The sequence below is a fragment of the Muscardinus avellanarius genome, assembly GCF_963383645.1.
Source record: "Muscardinus avellanarius genome assembly, chromosome: 10".
Lineage (NCBI taxonomy): Eukaryota > Metazoa > Chordata > Mammalia > Rodentia > Gliridae > Muscardinus > Muscardinus avellanarius.
The window spans coordinates 71863805-71884192 of NC_137796.1; the positions used below are offsets into that span (position 1 = coordinate 71863805).

The 20388-nt window shown below is 45.6% G+C and overlaps 1 protein-coding gene across 1 annotated transcript in view; it reads left to right on the top strand.

The window, feature by feature from the left end:
• Positions 1–363: 363 nt before the first annotated feature.
• Positions 364–20388, top strand: part of EIF3B (eukaryotic translation initiation factor 3 subunit B) — a gene marked incomplete at its 5' end in the record, with an annotated part of 30889 nt that continues 10864 nt past the window's right edge. Inside the window, 10 exons of the mRNA XM_080703339.1 lie at positions 364–841; positions 5190–5382; positions 8729–8848; positions 9057–9114; positions 9867–9995; positions 10505–10662; positions 15710–15841; positions 15920–15986; positions 16396–16442; positions 17962–18172. Of these exons, the coding sequence (XP_080559465.1) occupies positions 364–841; positions 5190–5382; positions 8729–8848; positions 9057–9114; positions 9867–9995; positions 10505–10662; positions 15710–15841; positions 15920–15986; positions 16396–16442; positions 17962–18172 (1593 nt within the window). The remainder of the gene's footprint in view (positions 842–5189; positions 5383–8728; positions 8849–9056; positions 9115–9866; positions 9996–10504; positions 10663–15709; positions 15842–15919; positions 15987–16395; positions 16443–17961; positions 18173–20388) is intronic.

The window sequence follows — 20388 nt, forward strand, 5'->3', positions numbered from 1 at the left end:
TCTTCCCCCGTAGCGCCCGATGGGAGAAGGAAGGGAGCGGCTGCCATTTTGGACGGAACCATTCGTCACCAGCCATGGGGGGTGTTGCTAAGTCCCCGGGGGTCCACTGACGGCCGGAAGCAGCTTTGCAGGCCAGGAGCGGGCACGTCCGCGTCCCGGGGCCGCTCTGTGCTCGTCGGCCGGCCGGCCCGCGCGCTCCGGGGGCCCTCCGCGCTGGCGGTGCGGGGCCAGGGCGCCGGCTCCCCCCGCCTGCCGCGTGGTACGGCCTCGGGCTCGCGCACGTGGCCCGCTCCGGCCGGCGCGCGGTGCGGCCTGGGAGTCGGAAGCACGGCGGCGGAGCCGGGCGAGGAGCAGCGCGGGCCCATGCAGGACGCGGAGAACGTGGCGGCGCCCGAGGCGGCCGAGGAGCGGGCCGAGCCCGCGCGGCAGCAGCCGGCCGCCGAGCCGCCGCCGGAGGAGGAGCCGGCGGGGCCTGGAGCGTCCGAAGCGGCGCGGGCCGAGGACGCCGAGGAGCCGGAGGCGGCGGCCGGGCCGGGGCCGGAGCCCGAGCTGAGGGCTGAGCCGGCGGCCGAGGCGGAGGAGCCTGCCCCCGGCCCCGCCGCGCCGCCCGCCGCGGAGCCCGCGCCGCAGGCCGAGCCCGCCGGCCCCGCGCAGCCAGAGGCCCCCGCGGAGCGGGCCCCAGAGCCGCCCGCCGAGGGCCCGGCCCGCGCGGCGGCCGACGAGGCGGGCGAGCCCGAGGGCAGCGCGGCCCAGGCCGAGCCGCGGGCGGTGGAGAACGGCGAGGAGGACGAGCCCTCCTTCAGCGACCCCGAGGACTTCGTGGATGACGTGAGCGAGGAAGGTGAGGGGCGTGAGCGTGGCCGGTCCCGCCCGGCTGGGTGCGCGGCTCGCGGCGGGGTCCGGGGTGGGAGGGCGCCGCCCCGCGCGCTCTTCCCTGAAAGGAGGCCGGAGGGGACGGCTGGGCGAGCCGGTTATTTGCAACACAGCCGGACATCTAGGGGTGCTGGAGCGCTTTGTGTGCTTGTGCCCGGGCCCGGGGTGCGTGAGTAGCAGCTGGGGGCAGAACCTAGCAGGACGTTCAGGGTTTCTCGGGCCTAGGACCCTAGAGTTGATGAGCCACACCTCTCAGGGGGTCGAATCGGAGGGACAGGTCATACCGAACCGGGTGTCTTTGCCCCCATCCCTCAGAAGTGTCCTCCCGAGAGACAGTCTTAGTAAGAGTGCCAGGCAGAGTCTTCCTAATTCCCATCTTTGGCAAAGTACTTTTTCAGATTTTGTTAAGTGCTTTGACTTCTTTCCACGGTGGTGGGCTCTACAGGCATTATTTCTGCTTCTTATCTGGGAGTCTGCCCCTTAAAGCGACTTAATGGTAGCTGGTGTGTTGTGAGCCTTCTTAACTCTCCAGATGGGAGCGCCTTAACTAATTTCTCCAGGTACTAAGCTAATGCAAAAGTGGGGAAAATCCGAACACTATCGAGGCAGCCAGTGAAAATCTAGAGAAGTAGGGTGTGGTGGCACATCCCAGCAATTTGGAGACGGAGGCAGGAGGATTACAAGTTCAGTCCAGATTCAACTCAGCAACTTAGCAAGACCCCCTCTCAAAGTAAAAAGATAAAAAAACGACTGGGGATGTGCCTCTGTAACAGAGCACTTCTCTGTTCAATCCCCAGTATAGGGGAGAGGAAGCATCATTTGACCTCCTTTAATTCATTCTAACTTGTGGATTATTTCCAGAATTGGAGTGTGTGATAGGCGATGAAGGCCAGACTGGGTGAAGTCACCGGTCTTCAGTGGAGCCTGTGTGGTCCTGATTTGTGGTTGGCCAGATGGTTCCAGGGAGCTAGAACTCAGGCTGCCAACTTTCTTCAGGCACCTGTGTGGTGTGGTGTGTCCTGCAGGGGTCAGAGAAGGGTTGAAAGGGAAGGCAGTGAGAGGTATAAGTGGAATTTTAGGAGGAGTGGTGGGGAGTCCACCTTGCCTTCTTTTGGCTCACATTCTCCTCTTTATCTGTATCTTCCATTCTGGTTAATGTTGCTGTGTTTAGTGTTTGGCCACACAAACATGTGAGCAAGAGTTTTAACTACAGATGTCTTCTTTGGCTCACTAAATATTATTTGCCCATCCCTCCCTCCCCTCCCTCCCCCCACCTCTCTATATATAATTTTTTTTCCCCCCTGAAGCCAGATTGTGAATCTAAGCTATGAGTAACCAATAGTGATCAAGATGTGTCTTCCTTCGTGTAGTTACCTCATTTTTTCCCTTCCTAGGCATGGGCAAATTCTTGCAGGCTGGACAAACGCTTTGAGCTTGTGAGAGTCTACAGTTTATATAGACTCTGGGCTTTTTTATTGTAAGCCTTTTAAGTTTAAATCTGGCTTAGCAGGCTATTTAATTGTATGTTGAGTGTGTTTTAAAAGTAACCCAGATATTTCACTACAGTTTCTGTTGTGAAGATTTCTAGCATTGTTGTTACTTTAAGCTGCTTTTTTCTTTTCTTTTCTTTTTTCTTTCTTTTCTTTTTTTTTTTTTTTTTCGTTTAGTCTCAGCTTAGCAACTTTGAAAATCAAGTGACAATGACTTTTTTTTTTAATGGTTCCAGAGATTAAACCTAGGGCCATTCCATACCCTTGGCAAGCACTCCATCACCTACCTACACTTCCAGCCCAGCAATTACTTTTTCTGGGAAGGGGGGAGACGCTTGGAATTGGATCCAAGGTCCTTCTACCTCTGCAGTACCCCCTTAGGCCTATTTAATTTATTTAGTACTGGGGGTGGAACCCAGGATCTTTTTTACCTCTGGGCTGTACTCCCAGACCTATTTTATACTTTATTTGGAAATAGGGTCTCACTAAGTAGCTGAGAACCTTACTAAGTAGCGAGGCTGGCTTCGCGATCCTCCTATTTCAGCTTCCCAAGTGTGGGGATTACAAGCGTGGGCCACCACGCCCGGCTGACCTATTTTATCTTTTATTTTGAAATAAGGGTCTCCCTAAGTTAATGAAGTTGTCTTCGAACCTGCAATCCTCCTGTCTCAGCCTCCCAAGTACAGACCATGTCTGGCTAGCAATTATTAAAGTAACATTTCCAGTGTCATTCATAAAAAATGTTGAAATAAAGCCAGGGGTGGTGGTACACGCTTGTAATCCCAGCATTTGGGAGGCTGAGACAGGAGGATCATGGTTCTCAGACAGCCTCAGCTACTGAGTGAGGCCTTTTGCAACTCAGTGAGACCCTGTTTCAAAATAAAGGATAAAAAAATAGGGCTAGGAGTGTAGCTGGGAGATAGAATGCCACTAGGTTCCATCCCCAGTACCGCAAAAAATATTGTTGGAATTAATTAGAAATGTTTATGAGAGAATTTGTCACTTGAAATTTTATTCTTGAAAGACCTTTTTAATTTTTTATTTTGGAAAATTTCAAAGATATAAAAGCAGAGAGAATTCACCTTTAACTTTTTTTGGTGGCAGTACTGGGGATTGAACCCAGGGGCATTCTATCTCTGAGCTACATCACCAGCCCTAATTTTTTATTTTTTAAATTTATTAATTTTTATAGTACTGGGGATGGAACCCAGAGGTATTCTACATTCAACTACACCCCCAGTCCTATTTTTTCATCCTTTGTTTTGAAACGGTCTCACTGAGTTGCAGAGGGCCTCACTGAGTAGCTGAGGCTGTCAGTGAACTGCGATTTTCCTGTCTCAGCCTCCCAAATGCTGGGATCACAAGCATGCGTCACCCCGCCCGGCATGGTCTAGTTCTTTGTATACTCATCTTTCTCTTCTTCTGGCCAACCATCCTATGGAAATGAATCAATTAAGAAGTTTGAGTATTTCAAGTTATGGGTTTGGTTTTTTTGTTGTTGGTGGTTTTTTTTTGGTGGTACTGGGGTTCCTGGAAACCCTTCTACCTCTGGGGTACACTCCCAGACCCGTTTTTATACTTTTTTTTATTCGGAAACAGGGTCTCTTAAGCCAGCCCAGCTGGCTTGGAACCTGCGTGATCCTCCTGTCTCCGCCTCCCAAGCACGGGGATTACAAGTGTGCATCACCATGCCCGGCAAGTTATGGGTTTTAAAGTAGGCGGCATCACCGGGCATGGTGGCGCATGCTTGTAATCCCTGCATTTGGGAGGCTGAGACAGGAGGATCGCGCAGGTTCCAAGCCAGCCTCAACTACTTAGTGAGCTCTCAGCAACTTAGTGAGACCCTGTTTCCAAATAAAATATAAAAAATAGGTCTGGGAGTATAGCCTTTAGGTAGAAAAGCCCCTGGGTTCCACCCCCAGTACCACCAAAAAATAAAAAAAAAATAAAGTAGGAGGCATGAACATATTCTTGTGTTTTGAGTGCAGTTGTAGAAATAACTAAGTTAGCTGGGCGTGGTGGCGCACGCTTGTAATCCCAGCATTCAGGAGGCTGAGACTAGAGGAACGCGGTTTGTGGACAGCCTCAGCTACTTAGTGAGGCTCTTTGCAACTCAGTGAGACCCTGTTTCAAAATAAAGAATAAAAAATAGGGCTGGGAGATCGAATACACCTGGCTTCCATCCCCAGACCCGCAAAAGAAGAAAGAAAGAAAGAAGTTAACACATTGAACACATGGAAAGTTAGCGTATACTGCTTATTTTCTTGCAAGTGCTATCTAAATATTTGCAGAGGTAATATCCATAGTGTCTGTGATGCCTCCCAGCGGCCCTGTCAGGCAGGTATTTCATCAAGTCAAAGTCTGATCACACCATCACTAGCAAGATGCATCATTATTTGTTAAACTCTTCTGTGAAAAGTCCACTTTAGGATCTTATGCAGTTGACACTGATGAAGTTTTGTACACATTTGCTAGAAGCCTTTTTCTTTTGTGGTATGGGAATTGAACTCAGGGGTGTTTTCTACCTCTGAGCTATACCCTCAGCCCTTCTTCTCTTTTTTCTTTTTTGCAGTACTGGGCATGAAACCCTGGGACATTCTATCTCCAATCTACATCCTCATTCCTATTTTTTTATTCTTTAATTTGAAACAGGGTCTCACTGAATAGCTGGGGCTGGCTGAGAACCTGCAATCCTCCTGTCTTCAGCCTCCTAAGCACTGGTATTACAAGCACGTACCACCACACCCAGTTGCTGGACCTTTTGAAATCTAATTGGAAGATGTACTACTGAGTGGCAAGTCATTTGACAGTTCTTTCATTTAACAGAATTACTTGGTGATGTGCTCAAAGATCGGCCCCAAGAAGCAGATGGAATCGATTCAGTGATTGTAGTAGACAACGTTCCTCAGGTGGGACCTGACAGGCTTGAGAAACTCAAAAATGTCATCCACAAGATCTTTTCCAAGTTTGGGAAAATCACGAACGATTATTATCCTGAAGAGGATGGAAAAACAAAAGGGTGAGTCTGCTCTCATCACTGAAGTGCTACGTGTGCTTTTGGTGCCCACCCTTCATGTGGGCATCAAAAACCACCTGTTGTGGCCATTGCTTTATTTAGTGGGGTTGGTTTACTCAGGTTGCTCCCAGATGGATATTCTCAGCCAGGTTTTGGTTCTGGGGTCATCATGGAGGAGGAAAGGGAGTGAGATGTGACTCTTGAGTCACGGTGTTGGGTTGGCTGCTGACTTGTGGGAGTCAGCCTGATCTCTAACCTACCCTCATAACAGTAATGGACCGGGATGTGTCTTGGGTCAAGGATCTGGACGCTTGCAAAGTTTCAAGAAAGATTTAGCACAGTGGATCCTTCCTTCCTTCCTTCCCCTTTCTTTTGTGGTACCGGAAACCCTTCTACCTCCGGGCTACACTCCTAGACCTATTTTTTATATTTTTATTTGGAAACAAGGTTTCTTAAGCCAGTGCAGCTGGCTTCAAACCTGCGTGATCCTCCTGTCTCCGCCTCCCAAGCGCGGGGATTACAAACGTGCGCCACCACGCCCGGCTTGGAATTTTATTTCTGATGTGAATTTTTTCCTCCACTTTTTTTTTTGCGGTACTGGGATGGAACCCAGGGGCATTCTACTGTCCAGCTATACCCCAACCCTACTTTTTATTCTTTATTTTGAAACAGTCTCATTGAGTTGCCAAGGGCCTCACTAAGTAGCTGTCTGCGACCCTCAATCCTCCTGTCTTCAGCCTCCCAAATGCTGGGATTACAAGCATGCGCCACCACGCCCGGCTCTCCCCCCACATTTTAACATGTCTGAAATGGGGTGTTTACTGTCTAGTGAAAAGCATTGTGTCACTGCTTAATTAGCAGCTCTTTTCTGGGTGTTACCTAAAATAGTGGTGTATCTTTAAAAAATAATGGTAGCATGAAAATATGTGTTCTGCAGTTTGCTTTTCTGTTCAGGTCTTTTATATTGATAAGTTATATTCAGATTTCTTCATTTATTTGTTTTTTTTTCTTTCTTTTCACTTTTGGGACTCAAACCTAGGGCCTGGAGCAAGAGAAACCAAGCACTCTACTACTCCTTATTGGCTGTGTGTGTGTGTGCGTGTGTTATTGAGGATTGAACCCAGAGGCATCTCACTAAGTTGCGGAGGGCCTCACTAAGTCACTAAGTGGCTGAGGCTGGCCTTGAGCCTGTGATCCTGTCTCAGCCTCCAAGTACTGGGATTATAAACATGTGCTGCCACGCCTGGCTTCATGTTGGCAAATTTTAAATGCTGTGATAGTGTTATCTTATGTGACCTTGTCCATTTTCCTTTTGACTAACACTTAATGTTTTATAGTTACAGTCAGTCTTGGGTCTATGTCTGTGTAAGTATGAATTTTTGTCTCACCCAGGAGTGAGATTCTTGAATGTGCAAAATGCCTGCCATTGGTGTACTGAGCAATGTGGGCCGTGGGCCGCAGTGGCTGTTGCCATCAGTTTGTAAAAGTTTTGTCTTGTCTGATCTTTGTTAACCTTTTATGTAAATGTCAGCCTTTGAGAGCACAAAGTAGTATCATAGAGATGTGAGAATGATAAAATTAAGGTTATGAGTGGCCAGCCTCAGCTACTTAGTGAGGACCTCAGCAACTTAGTGAGACCCTGTTTCAAAATAAAGAATCAAAAATAGGGCTGGGGGTATAGCTTAGAGGTAGAATGCCTCTGGGTTCCATCCCAGTACCGCAAAAAAAAAAAAAAAAAAAAGGTTATGAAGTTTTAAAAACTTCCTAGGATAGTTTCTGGAAAAGTATTCAAGTACAGCTAATGCTGTTTGACATTTTGTTTTGGGAAGTCTGATAAAGGATAACCTTTTTTTTTTTTTTGGTACTGGGTACTGAACCCAGCAGTATTCTGCTGAGCTACATTCCTCATCCAGTTCTATTTATTTTTTTATTTTGCTTTTTTGGTACTGGAGATTAAACCCAGGGGTATTCTACCCCCAAGTTATACCCCCAGCTCAATTTTATTTCTTATTTTGAGATAGGGTCTCTCTGAATTGCTGAGGCTGGCCTTAAACCTGTAATTCTCCTGTCTCAGCTTCCCAAATACCTGGATTACAGGTGTGTGCCATGATGCTGGCTTATTTTTTGTTTTGAAAGGAAGTCTTGCCATATATGGTGGTGCCTCCCTGTAATCCCAAGTACGTTAGGAGGCTGAGACAGGCTGATTGCAGGTTCAGGACCAGCCTCAGCAATTTTGTGAGGCCTTTTACAACTTAGCTAGGCCCTGTTTCCAAATAAAAAATAAAATTAAGAGCTAAAGTAAAATAGGGCTAGGGCATAGCTCAGCAGTAGAATGCCCCTGGGTTTAATCCCCAGTACCACCAACAAAGAGAAAAGAGGATCTCGCTCAATTGCTTAGGCCAACCTTCAATCCTTCTTTCTCACCCTCCCAAGTACTGTGTGCTCGTCAAGCATAACCTCTTTTGACCATCTGTTTCTATGCTATATGTTTACTTAAAATGAACATGACATCCTCTGAGATCCTGTGTAGTATTGTCTTTAATATATAATAGAAGTTGGACATGGTCTGTAATCCCAGTACTTGGGAATGTGAGATAGGAGGTTTGCAGATTCAAAGCCAGCCTCAACAACTTAGTGAGACCCTATTTCAAAATAAAAAATAAAGCCAGGCATGGTAGCATATGCTTTTGTAATCCTAGTACTTGAGAGGCTGAGACAAGAGGATTGCAAGGTTGAAACCAGCCACAGCGACTTAGTAAGGCCCTCAGCAACTTAGTTATGCCATATTTCAAAAGTAAACATAAAATTAGAGATAGGGGTATGGCTGAGAGGTTGAATGCTGCTGGGTTTGATCCCCAGTAGCATTAAAAAAAAAAAAATAGGGCCTGGAGTATGTAGCTCAAAGGTAGAATTCCCCTGGGTTTAATTCCCAGTACCACACAATAGAACACACACACACACACACACACACACACACACACACACACACACGCTTTGGCATATGTTTGTATATCATGAAACCATTGTTACAGTCAAGATAACAAGCATTTTCATTAATTATCTTTTCTGTAATTTGTGACCACATTGTTAAGAGACTCTGGATCTTCTGGTTAGGGTTTGATTTTTTTTTTTTTTGACAACTGTTTGGCCTGAAAATTGTGCTCAGTTTCTCAGGTTGACTGCCATGGAACATTGTAGCAAGAAGAGGCAATTTCCCATTAAGATGTGTGACTACAGTACATCAATTAAAAAAAAAAAAAGAGGAGGCACTTACTAATACTGAGAGGTCTTGGTGTGTAGAGCAGGACCTGCCTAATTTTAAAGCCTGCACATGGCATTCTCACTTCAGGTATATTTTCCTGGAATATGCATCTCCTGCCCATGCTGTGGATGCTGTGAAAAATGCTGATGGCTACAAGCTTGATAAGCAGCACACGTTTCGGGTCAACCTCTTCACTGATTTTGACAAGTAAGTTCAGACCGGCTGTGGGTATGAGTGGGTGGCTTGGCCTTCCTCAGGGGAGGCACCTTTGGGTTGTTCATGTCTCAGACGAGAACAGTTCTGTATTTCTGCCCCGGGTTCCTGGGAGGGCATAGTACTGCCTGGACTTGTGCTGTGCCCTTGGCCCGTCAGGCATTGGTGTATCATAGCTGCTCAACCATGTTCTCTCCTCCAGGTACATGACGATCAGTGACGAATGGGATATACCAGAGAAACAACCTTTCAAAGACCTGGTGAGTTATAGAAAACCTGTATCTGGTGGTAGCACATGCCTGTAATCCCTGTGTTTGAAAGGCTGAGGCAGGAGGATTGTAGGTTTGAGGCTAGCCTTGGCAACATATCAGGGCTCTCAGCAAGACCCTGTTCCCAAGTAAAATAGGGTTGGGGGTATAGCTTGGAGGTATAATACCCAGCACTACCAAAATAAAGAAAAGAAAAAATCTGTATCTAGCTGGGCACGGTGGCACATACCTGTACTCCCAGTACTTGGAAGGCTAAAATAGGATCCCAAGCTTAGATCAGCCTCAGCAACTCAGCAGCCTCGTGAAACCCTACTTCTTTCTTTGCTCTCTTCTCTCTTCCCCCCTCTCTGTCTGTCCCTCCCTTCCTTCTTTCTTTCCTTCCTTCCTTTCTTTTACTGGGGATTGAACCCTGAGGCATTTTACCTTCAAGCTACACCTCCAGCCTGATTTTATTTCTTATTTTGAAAAAGATTTGCTAAGTTAATGCAAGTAAAACCTTATTTCAAAAAAATTAGGGTTGGGGGTGTAGCCCTGTGTTCATTCCCCAGTAACACACACACATCCCAAAAAAATCTGTAAATAGTTTAAAAAAATGCTCAGTATCTTGATTTGAGACTGAATTTTTGAGGAGTTAAAGATGTTCACAGAATTTTATCATTTATAGGAATAATAGTCATGAATAATTTTTCTTTGGTTAAAATTAATGAACTGTTATTAAATCTCTTGCTTTTGGTTCTTCCTAGGGGAATTTACGTTATTGGCTAGAAGAGGCAGAATGCAGAGATCAGTACAGTGTGATTTTTGAGAGTGGAGATCGGACTTCCATATTCTGGAATGATGTGAAGGACCCTGTCTCAATTGAAGAAAGAGCGGTGTGTATTTGCAACCTTGGCCACTTACCTTTCTTGCATTTCATTAACAAAGTAGGATTTTGTTTCCAGTAGAAACTAAGGAAAAGCTGAGAGTGGTGGCACACACACTTGTAATCTCAGCATTTGGGAGGCTGAGACTGGAGGATTGCTATTCATGGACAGCCTCAGGTACTATGTAGCGAGGCCCTCTGCAACTCAGTGAGACCCTGTTTCAAAATAAAGAATAAAAAATAGGGCTGTGGGTGTATCTCAGAGATCAACTGCTTCTGGGTTCCATCCCCAATACAAACGGAAGGAAGGAAGGAAAAAAGGAAGGAAGGAAGGAAGGAAGGAGCAAGCAGGCGATGTTTCATTTTCTTTGCAGTAACTCTGAAAACAACTTCTTTTGTTCCTCCTCTAGCTTGGAAATGAGTTCTGATAAGTGAATAGTGGATTCACTCTAGAAGGAAGGAGGAAGGGTCTTTGTGTTTGCTTTGGTGTTGTGTTAATGCTGGCCCCTTTTCCCACAGAGATGGACAGAGACGTATGTGCGTTGGTCTCCAAAGGGCACCTACCTGGCGACCTTCCATCAGAGAGGCATTGCTCTTTGGGGGGGAGAGAAATTCAAGCAAATCCAGAGATTCAGCCACCAAGGGGTCCAGCTCATTGACTTCTCACCATGTGAAAGGTGAGCTGTGTGAAACTCAGAGACAGTCCTTTTTACCTCATGCCAGCCTCCTACAGATAATTCCCCAAACAACTGCAGCTTCGGAGAGGAATTGAGGACCGATACAAAGAACATATACTTCCTTTAAGAGCTGCTGGGTTGACATTTTGTTACATTTACTTGATAGTTAATATTTTATTGTTTCCTCTCTCCATGTACATGTTCTGGAGCTGCTTGAAAGTATAGTGTTTCCCCAGGTTTCAGTTAGCCCACAGCCACAGCATGGAACTGTTACTGTGTGACTTGGCTCTTTGGAGATACCAAATTTCTTTCTTTTTTTTTTTTTTTTTTTTGGTGGTACTGGGGTTCCTGGAAGCCCTTCTACCTCTGGGCTACACTCCCAGACCTATTTTCTGTATTTTTGAAACAGGGTCTCTTAAACCAGCATGGCTGGCCTCGATCCTCCTGCCTCTGCCTCCCAAGTGCAGGGATTACAAGCGTGCGCCACCACGCCCGGCGATACCAAATTTCTATAACTTTAGGGGAAGGTACCGGGGATTGAACTCCTGAGCATTCCACCTTCAACCTACACCTCCAATCCTTTTTTATTTTTTACTTTGAAATAGGGTCTCATTCAGTTGATGAGGTTGGTCTTGAACCTGCATTCCTCCTGTCTTGGCTTCCCAAGTACCAGGATTACAGTTGCGTGCTCCCAGGCTTGGCTTTATTATAATGTGTGTAGGTGTGTGTCTTCCCAAAAACTAGGATTAAAATAGAGCTCCCAGTCCTGGCTTTATTGTAATGTACGTGTGTGTGTGTGTGTGTGTGTGTGTGTGTGTGTGTGTGTGTGTGTGTGTGTTTTGCCAGGGATGGAACCCAGGGGCATTATACCTCCGAGCTATATCCCCAGCACTATTTTTCATTTTTTATTTTGAAACAGGGTCTTACTAAGTTGCAAAGGGCCTCACTAAGTAGCTGGGGCTGGTTTTGAACTTGGTCTTAGCCTCCCAAGTGCTGGGATTACAAGCATGTGCCACCACGCCCGGCTTCGTTTTTTTTTTTTTTTATCTTTTATTATTATCGTTATTATTTTTGTTGTTGTTGTGATGATGATGATGATGATGATGATGATGAGGAGGAGGAGGAGGAGGAGGAGGAGGAGGAGGAGTGTGTGTGATGGTGCTGGGGTTCCTGGAAACCCTTCTACCTCCGGGCTGCACTCTCAGACCTAGTTTATTTTTTTTATTTTGGAAACAGGGTCTCTTACTCTAGCGGGGCTGGCTTTGAACCTGTGTGATCCTCCTGGCATCTGCCACCACGCCGACGATTTTAATTTTTTAATTTTTATTTTTTTGTGGTGCTAGGGCTTGATCCCAGAGGCATTCTGCCTCTGAACTACACCCTCAACTCAATTTGTTTTTATTCTTTATTTTGAAGCAGGGTCTCACTAAGTTGCAGAATGCCTCGCTAAGTTGAGGCTGGCCTTGAACCTGCAATCCTCCTGTTTCAGCCTCCCAAGTACTGGGGGATTACAGGCTTGCTGTTTGAACTGCAACCTTCACATGAGGTCAGTTCTAGAATTTTCTACTGTTAGTGTCATGTTGATACTCAGAAGTTACAGAATTTTGAACATTTGATGTGCTCAAACTATATAATGGATTGTGGTAGAATTGTCTGTATATTAATTATTTACATATAATGGTGTCTTGTTTTGCCACATTTAACTTTAAAAGATTTTTAAAGTCAGGCTGTGGTGCACACTTGTAATCTCAGCATTTGGGAGGCTGAGACTGGAGGATCACGGTTCACGGATAGCCTTAGCTACTTAGTGAGGCCCTTTGCAACTTAGTGAGACCCTGTTTCAAAATAAAAGAATAAAAATAGGGCTGGGATGTAGTTTGGCGGTAGAATGCCTCTGGGTTCAATTTCCATATTGCAAAAAAAAAAATTTTTTTTTTTAAATAAGTCAGGCGTAGCTGGGCGTGGTGGCACACGCTTGTAATCCCAGCGCTTGGGAGGCTGAGACAGGAGGATCACACAGGTTCAAAGCCAGCCTCAGCAACTTAGTGAGACCCTGTTTCCAAATAAAGTATAAAATAGGTCTGAGAGTATAAAATAAGTCGTGTGAAGGTGCATGCCTGTAATCCAGTACTTGGGAGACTGACGCAGGAGGATTGCAGGTTTGAGGTCATTTGCAGCAGCTTAGGCTCTCCGTAACTTAGCAAGACCTTATTTTCAAATAAAAATAGAGAAACGGCTGAGGTTCTAGCTCCAAGGCAGAATGCCCTGTTTTTTGTTGTTGTTTTTGGTGGTACTGGAGGGTGGAACCTAGGGGCTTTTTCTACCTACAGGCTATACTCCCAGACTTATTTTTTATACTTTATTTGGAAACAGGGTCTCATTAAGTCCCTTTACTAAGTAGCTGAGGCTAGCTTTGAACCTGTGCAATCCTCCTGTCTCAGCCTCTCAAGTGCTGGGATTACAAGTGTGCACTACACACCACATCTGGCTTGTTTGTTTGTTTGTTTGTTTGTTTAGTAGTACTGAGGGTGGAACCCAGGGACTTTTCTACCTCCGGGCTATACTCCCAGACTTCTTTTTTATACTTTATTTAGAAACAGGGTCTCACTAAGTAGCTTAAGCTGGCTTTGAACCTGTGCGATCTCTCTGTCTCAGCCTCCCAAGAGCTGGGATTACAAGTGTGTGCCACTACGCCCGGCTGTCCCTGGGTTCACACACAAAAAACTTTTTAAATATTTGAAGTAGATGATAGCTCTAAAGTATGCATCATTAGAGAATAAAGGTGTCTCTTTCTACATAATACAATCTTGTAATTGTGTGTGTGTGGGGGGGGGGGTACCAGAGATGGAACCCGGGGACCTTCTACCTCTGGGCTGCATTCCAGACCTGTTTTATTTTGTATTTGAAAACAGGGTCTCAGTAAGTTAATAAGAGCCTCACTACAGTTGCTGAGGCTGGTTTTGAGCCTGTGATTCTCCTGTCTCAGACTCCTAAGTACTGGGATTTTACAGGTGTGTGTCATAAAACCCAGTTCCTGTTACTACTATAACTTAATTTTTTTTTTTTACTACATGGTGCTGGGGATTGAACCCAGAGGCATTCTACCTCCAAGCTACATCCTAAGTCCTATTTTTTTTTTTATTTGGAAACAGTCTTTCTAGGTTGGTAAAGTCTCTCTACTTGCTGAGGCTGTCTTTGAACCTGCAATCCTCCTGTCAACCTCCCAAGTATTGGGATTACAAGTGTGCACCACTGTGCCTGCCCATTAATACTTCTAACATTGTTACTTAAACATGTAATGCAGTGGTGCATCCTCAGTGTAGTAGCAGCAGCAGTCTGTGAACCTGGATCCAGTTAAAGTTTACATAATGCATTTAATAGTTGTGTTTCTGATGCTTCTTTTGTCTTGAATATCCTACCCTGTTTTCTTTCTTTTTCATATTGACTTGTGGAGATGGGACCACCTGGAGGGGTGGGGGGTCCACGCCTATAATCCCACTTCTTGGGAGGCTGAGACAGAAGGATCACAGGTCAAGACCAGCCTTAGCAACTTAATGAGGCCCTCAAAAACTTAGGAAGACTGTTTCCAAATAAAAAAATAGGGCTTGGGGTGTAGCTTGGATAGAGGTAGAATGCCCCTGGGTTCAATACCCAGAACCACATACCAAAAGGGCAGGGCCAGATGTCCTAAACACCATTTAACCTGATCAGTGTGATTAGTTGCAGAGTAACTTTTTTTTGTTTTTTGGTACTGGAGGTTGAACCCAGTGGTAATTTATTTATTTACTTATTTATTTATTTATTTGGTGGTACTAAGAGTGGAACCCAGGGGCTTTCTACCTCTTTGAAACAGGGTCTCACTAGCTGAGGCTGGCTTCAAACCTGTGCGATCTTCCTGTCTCAGCCTCCCAAGTGCTGGGATTACAAGCATGTGCCACCACGCCCGGCATGAGCAGGCCTATTTTGAGTTTAGTCTTGCTCCTAAGTTGCTGAGAGCTGCTTGCTTTGAACCCACAATGCTCCTGTTCAGCCTCCCACGTAGTACAACCATTTCTGGCTCATTTTTGCTGAGAGTAAGATCTCGCTAAGTTCTTGAGAATGGCCTCAAATCTTCAGTCCTCCTCTCTCAGCCTCCCAAGTCCTGGGATTACAGGCCGGCAGCTCAGCTGTTTTTAATCTGATGGATGAAGATGTGCTAGGAAAAGACATTGTCATTGAAAACCCAGAAGAAACTAGCAAGAGGGTTATTTTCTCTGGCTTTCTCATTGCCTTTGCTTCTTGCCTTTCCCATCACCCATTGCAGTAGGGACAGTCTGGTTAGGATATTGCACTTTATTGTAAACAGGGAACAGGTGCTGTAGATAAGCCAGCGTTCGCTAAGTAATTGCTGGGGGAAGCCCCTAGGCACATATGTTTCTCCTTTGGGGTGTACTTATTTTTGGAACTGATGTGACTATCTGTTCTGCTCACCTTAGTCAATTAAATGGTGTTTATTTTACACCACTTCTCCTTTTAGAGCAGCCCACTCAGGCAGACTTTGGAGGTGCAAACACCATTCTGGGGACTCTTGGAGTGCCTGGATGAGTTCTTCGGCCTGGACAGGCTTGCTCCGCTCTCTGCTTTGAGGGATCCAGAAGCACTCTTAGGGGAGTGTAGTGTTTGGTGGTACTGGGGGTGGAACCCAGAGGCTTTCTACCTCCGGGCTATACTCCCAGACCTTTTTTTTTTTTTTTTTTAATTTGGAAACAGGGTCTCACTAAATTGCTGAAAGCCTCACTAAGTAGCTGAGGCTGGCTTCGAACCCGTGCAATCCTCCTGTCTCAGCCTCCCAAGCACGGGGATTACAAGTAGGGGAGTAGTGTTTGGAAGAAGTACTGGTTCCATGAGCCTTGGCTGCCTGTTGGGGTGTTCTGTGCCCGTGGCCTCTTAGAGCTGTCTGCTGGAGCCACTGGCCTCCTGCGCTGTTAGAGGGTGAGGACGCTCACTTTGCACACTCAGTCATCACTCACATCTGAGAGGCTGTGCTAAGTGTCCCCTTCTCTTACAGGTACCTGGTGACTTTTAGCCCCCTAATGGACACTCAGGATGACCCTCAGGCCATAATCATCTGGGACATCCTTACCGGACACAAGAAAAGGGGTTTTCACTGTGAAAGCTCAGCCCACTGGCCAATTTTTAAGTGAGTACATCAGAGCAGGGACTTGTGTATGGTCTTTTTCTATTTTCATTGATGTAACCTCACACCTTTTTTTCTTAGGTGGAGCCACGATGGCAAATTCTTTGCTAGAATGACGCTTGATACTCTTAGCATCTATGAAACTCCTGTGAGTATTTTAATGATCTGAAAGATAAACTAGCCCGTGTCTTGCTTGAAATTGTCAGTGCTCTTGCTCGGTGGCATAGTGCTTTTCCTCAGTTTGTGGTCCAGGGAGGAGAAAGTGGGGCTTAGTACATATAATAGAGGTGTGTTTTCTTGTACTTTTAATGTTTTGCATTCTGGATTGAGTTCCTGAATCGTGCATGGTCTGCCCTGGCGTGTGTTGCTGAGGCAGTGGCTTTGGCCTTGTGTCTTTGCTGATAGAATTGTGGTGCTGCTCACCCATCCCCCTCACTGCTTACACTGCTCCCTGGCAAACGAGTGGGGTCGCATTGCTTTCTTCAAAGGGGGGTTGTATGTGCCACTGAAGCATTGGCATGGTCTGACTCAACTGTCACACTTTTTTTTTTGGGCAGTCTATGGGTCTTTTGGACAAGAAGAGTTTGAAGATCTCTGGAATAAAGTAAGTAAATGCTTCTTTCAGGTTTGAGTGGCCTCTGCTGCTGTCACAGAACACTGCAGACTGGTCAAACAGCTGAATGCATTTCTCTCCATCCGGGGGATGAGGAACCTACAGATTTGGTGTCGTTGAAGGCTTCCTCATAGGTGGATGGCTTTTCTCTAGCCTCATGGTGGAAGGAGCACCTTTCGAGGGCTTCTTCACCAGGGCCCCACGCCGCATGACCAAATTACCTTCCAGAGGTGATAGCTGATGCTACCACTTTGGGGGTTAGGATCACAGCATGTGAGTTTTGGGGGAACAAGTGTTGAGTTCATTTATTCTCTTTCCTTTATCATTCATTTTTTAGGTAGTTGAAGAACATCACTTACTGCTATAAACCTGGGCAGAGGGGTGCAGCTGGCCCCTGCTGACCTAATGAGACCAACAGCTCTGGGTCCTCTCCTGCTGCTCTCAAAGCATTTTTCCCATATTGTGCACATAAAGAAGGCCAGTCTTGGGCTGTATCAGTCTTCGAATTGAAGTTTCTTGGAGCACAGAGACTTCAACTCAAAAGAGCTTTGGATGAAAGGTCTAATCTATTAACAGTTCGGGTGCTGTGAGGCAGAGTTGTAGGCATCAGAGAATTACAGCTTGTTCTCAGAAGATTTTGGTTTAGACAGTCTTGAAGTAGTGAACAACTATCAGTCCAAGGGTGTTGACGTGCCTTTTTGTTTTTACATTCTTAGGTGCAATTGGGAATAATAATGAAAAATAAAACCAAGACGTTGGCTCAATAATTGCAAAACAAGAGTATGATGCACATATAAAGATATTAGTTGTAAGCCGGGTGTGGTGGCGCACGCTTGTAATCCCAGCATTTGGGAGGCTGAGACTGGAGGATCGCAGTTTGCGGGCAGCCTCAGCTACTTAGTGAGGCCCTCCGCAACTTAGTGAGACCCTGTTTTAAAATAAAGAATAAAAAATTAGGGCAAGGGGTGTGGCTCGGAGGTCAAATGCTCCTGGGTTCCATCCCCAAACCCGCAAATAAATAAATAATAAAGATACTGGCTTTTACAACACCCATCCTCGAGTGATTTGTGGAGTAGAGAGAATTGACTTAATTTGTCCTCAGTCCTTTTACCCTTTTTGACTTGGGGTCTTTCCCTTTTTGCACCTTAATCTAAATTTTCACAGCTTAATTAGCTACAATTTATTTTATTTGCCTTGCAACAGCATTGTGATAGCCAAGAGTGTGGGGTTAACCTACTTTGTAAGAATGGGTAGGGTTAGTAGCTTCTGTCTGATTCCCAAATAAGTATGACAGTGCTCAGAGTGTGGGAGTCAGCTAAGTTGCACACAAGTCAGCACTTGTGTGCAGTGAGCTTTCCATTCCGTTTTAGCTGCCACCACCAATGGTAATCATTGTGCTACTACTGAGTTTTTATATAGTGAATGAGTTCCTTTGTTCTTTTCTGGTTTTCAGTTTTATAATCATTTAGTCCTCACATAACATTTTATTTTATCTATTTTTTTCCTGCAGAGACTTTTCTTGGTCTCCTGGTGGTAACATAATAGCCTTTTGGGTTCCTGAAGACAAAGATATTCCAGCCAGAGTAACACTGATGCAGCTTCCTACCAGACAAGAGATCCGAGTTAGAAATCTGTTTAATGTTGTGGACTGCAAACTACATTGGCAAAAAAATGGAGATTACTTGTGTGTTAAAGTAGATAGGACTCCAAAAGGCACCCAGGTAAGTGAATGCCAGAGTGGACAGGTTATTCTTCATCCTCAGTTCCATTCTTTTATTTTTTGTCGAGGGTGGGGGGTGGGGGAGGCTTTCTACCTCCAGGCTATACTCCCAGGCTTATTTTATATTTAATTGGAAACAGGGTCTCACTAAGTTGCTGAGAGCTTCACTAAGTAGCTGAGGCTGGCTTGAAACCTGTGCGATCCTCCTGTCTCAGCTTCCCAAGCACGGGGATTACAAGCGTGCGCCACCACGCCCAGCAGCTAACTTCCTACCATTCTGGTTGGAGGATGCTAATGGATATTTTTAGTTGTTTGAATTTGTGGGTTATTTATTTTCAAATCTATCTGGTACTGAAGAAAGTAGTTAGCTGATATGTTATAGTGAGAGCCCTTGTTATAGTCAAAGTTGAGGACTGTGGTGTGTGTGTGTGTGTGTGAGTGTGAGTGATGCTGAGTATGGAACCCCCTTTAAATTTGGAAACAGGATCTTGCTATGTTGCTAAGAACCTTGCTAATTAAGTTTCTGAGGCTGGCTTCAAACCTGCAATCCTCCTGTCTCAGCTTTTCAAGTATGCGTATGTCATCATAGGTGACTTTATTTTTCTTTTAAATACAAAGAGTAGCATACTTTACACAGCCTTTACCCAAATTTTATTGTTTGCATCATTTAATGTTTTATCAAAAAACAATGCCTGTTTTGCACATGGCAGCCTACACCTATAATTTTAGTGCTTGGCCGAAGGAGGAAGAGCACAGGTTTGAGGCCAGTCTTGGCAACTTAGTGATCCCTTTTCCAAATAAAAAGTAAAGCTGAGTGTTGGTGGTGCACACCTGAAATCCTAGTATTTGGGAGGCTGGGAGAAAGATCACAGGTTCAAGGCTATCCTAAGCAATAGCAAGACTCTGTTTCAAAAAAGGCTGAGGTGTAGCTCAGAAATAAAATGCCCCAGCCGGGCGTGGTGGCGCGCGCTTGTAATCCCAGCATTCGGGAGGCTGAGACTGGAGGATTGTGGTTCATGGACTACTTAGTGAGACCCTGTTTCAAAATAAAGAATAAAAAATAAGGCAGGGGGTGTAGCTCGAAGGTCGAATGCCCCTGCCTGCCAAAAAAAAAAAAGGCCCCTGGATTCAATGCCCACTATCACAAAGCAATAAAAATTAGAATAAATAGGGCTGGATGTGTAGCTTAGTGAAAGAGCACCACTGGCTTCAGTCCCTAGTCCTATTTTATTTGTATTTGGAAACAGGGTCTTCCTAGGTTGATGAGTCTCGCTACTTGCTGAGGCTATCCTCGAACCTGTGATTCTCCTGTCTCAGCCTCTCAAGTACTGGGATTACAAGTGTGCGCCACCATACATGGCTTGTCTGGCTCCTTTGATTTCACATGTCCTCACAGTTCATCTGTGATATAACAGGGTCAGCATTTTATCTCTGTTTATGGCTGAGTAATATTCTACAGCATGGCTAGACCATTTTTTTGGTGAGGGGCAGAACTGGAGATTGAACCCAAGGGCATTCTGTCTCTTATCTACACCCCCAGCCCTATTTTTAATTTGGGTCTCAATTAAGTTGCAGAGGGGCCTCGCTTAGTATCTGAGGGTAGCCACAAACCTGCAGTCTTTCTGTCTCAACCTCCCAAGTACTGGGATTACAAGTGTGCACCACCATGCCCGGGTAGAGCATGCTTTATTTATCCATGTGTGCATTGGTGGGCATTGATTGGCTGTTGTGAGGAGTGTAGCACACTGCCTTTTGGCCAACTGCAGATCATTCCACTGCATTGAGATAGTTTGGTCCCCGTTGGTGGACCTTTAGTGCCATTGGGGTCTTGGGCAAGGAAAGCACAGTGGGTATCCTTGGAGCTGTTGGTTTACAAGTGTGATGGTCAGGGCAGCTTTCTTGGAGTGAAATCAGGTCAGGGTAAGCACATGTCTCCAGTGGTCTCTTGCCATTTGCACCTGTTTCCACCTCACCAGCATTGGGGGCTATTTCATCATGATGATAGCATTTTGTTGGTTTGTTTTATGTATTTACTTTTGTTATACTGGGTATAGAATCCATGGGCATTCTACCTCTGAGCTGCAACTCCGGCCATATTTTATTTTAATTTTTTTGTGGTACTGGGGGTGGAACCCAGGGGCATTCTACCTCCAAGCTACACCCCCAGTCCTATTTTTTATTCTTTATTTTGAAACAGGGTCTGAGTTGCAAAGGGCT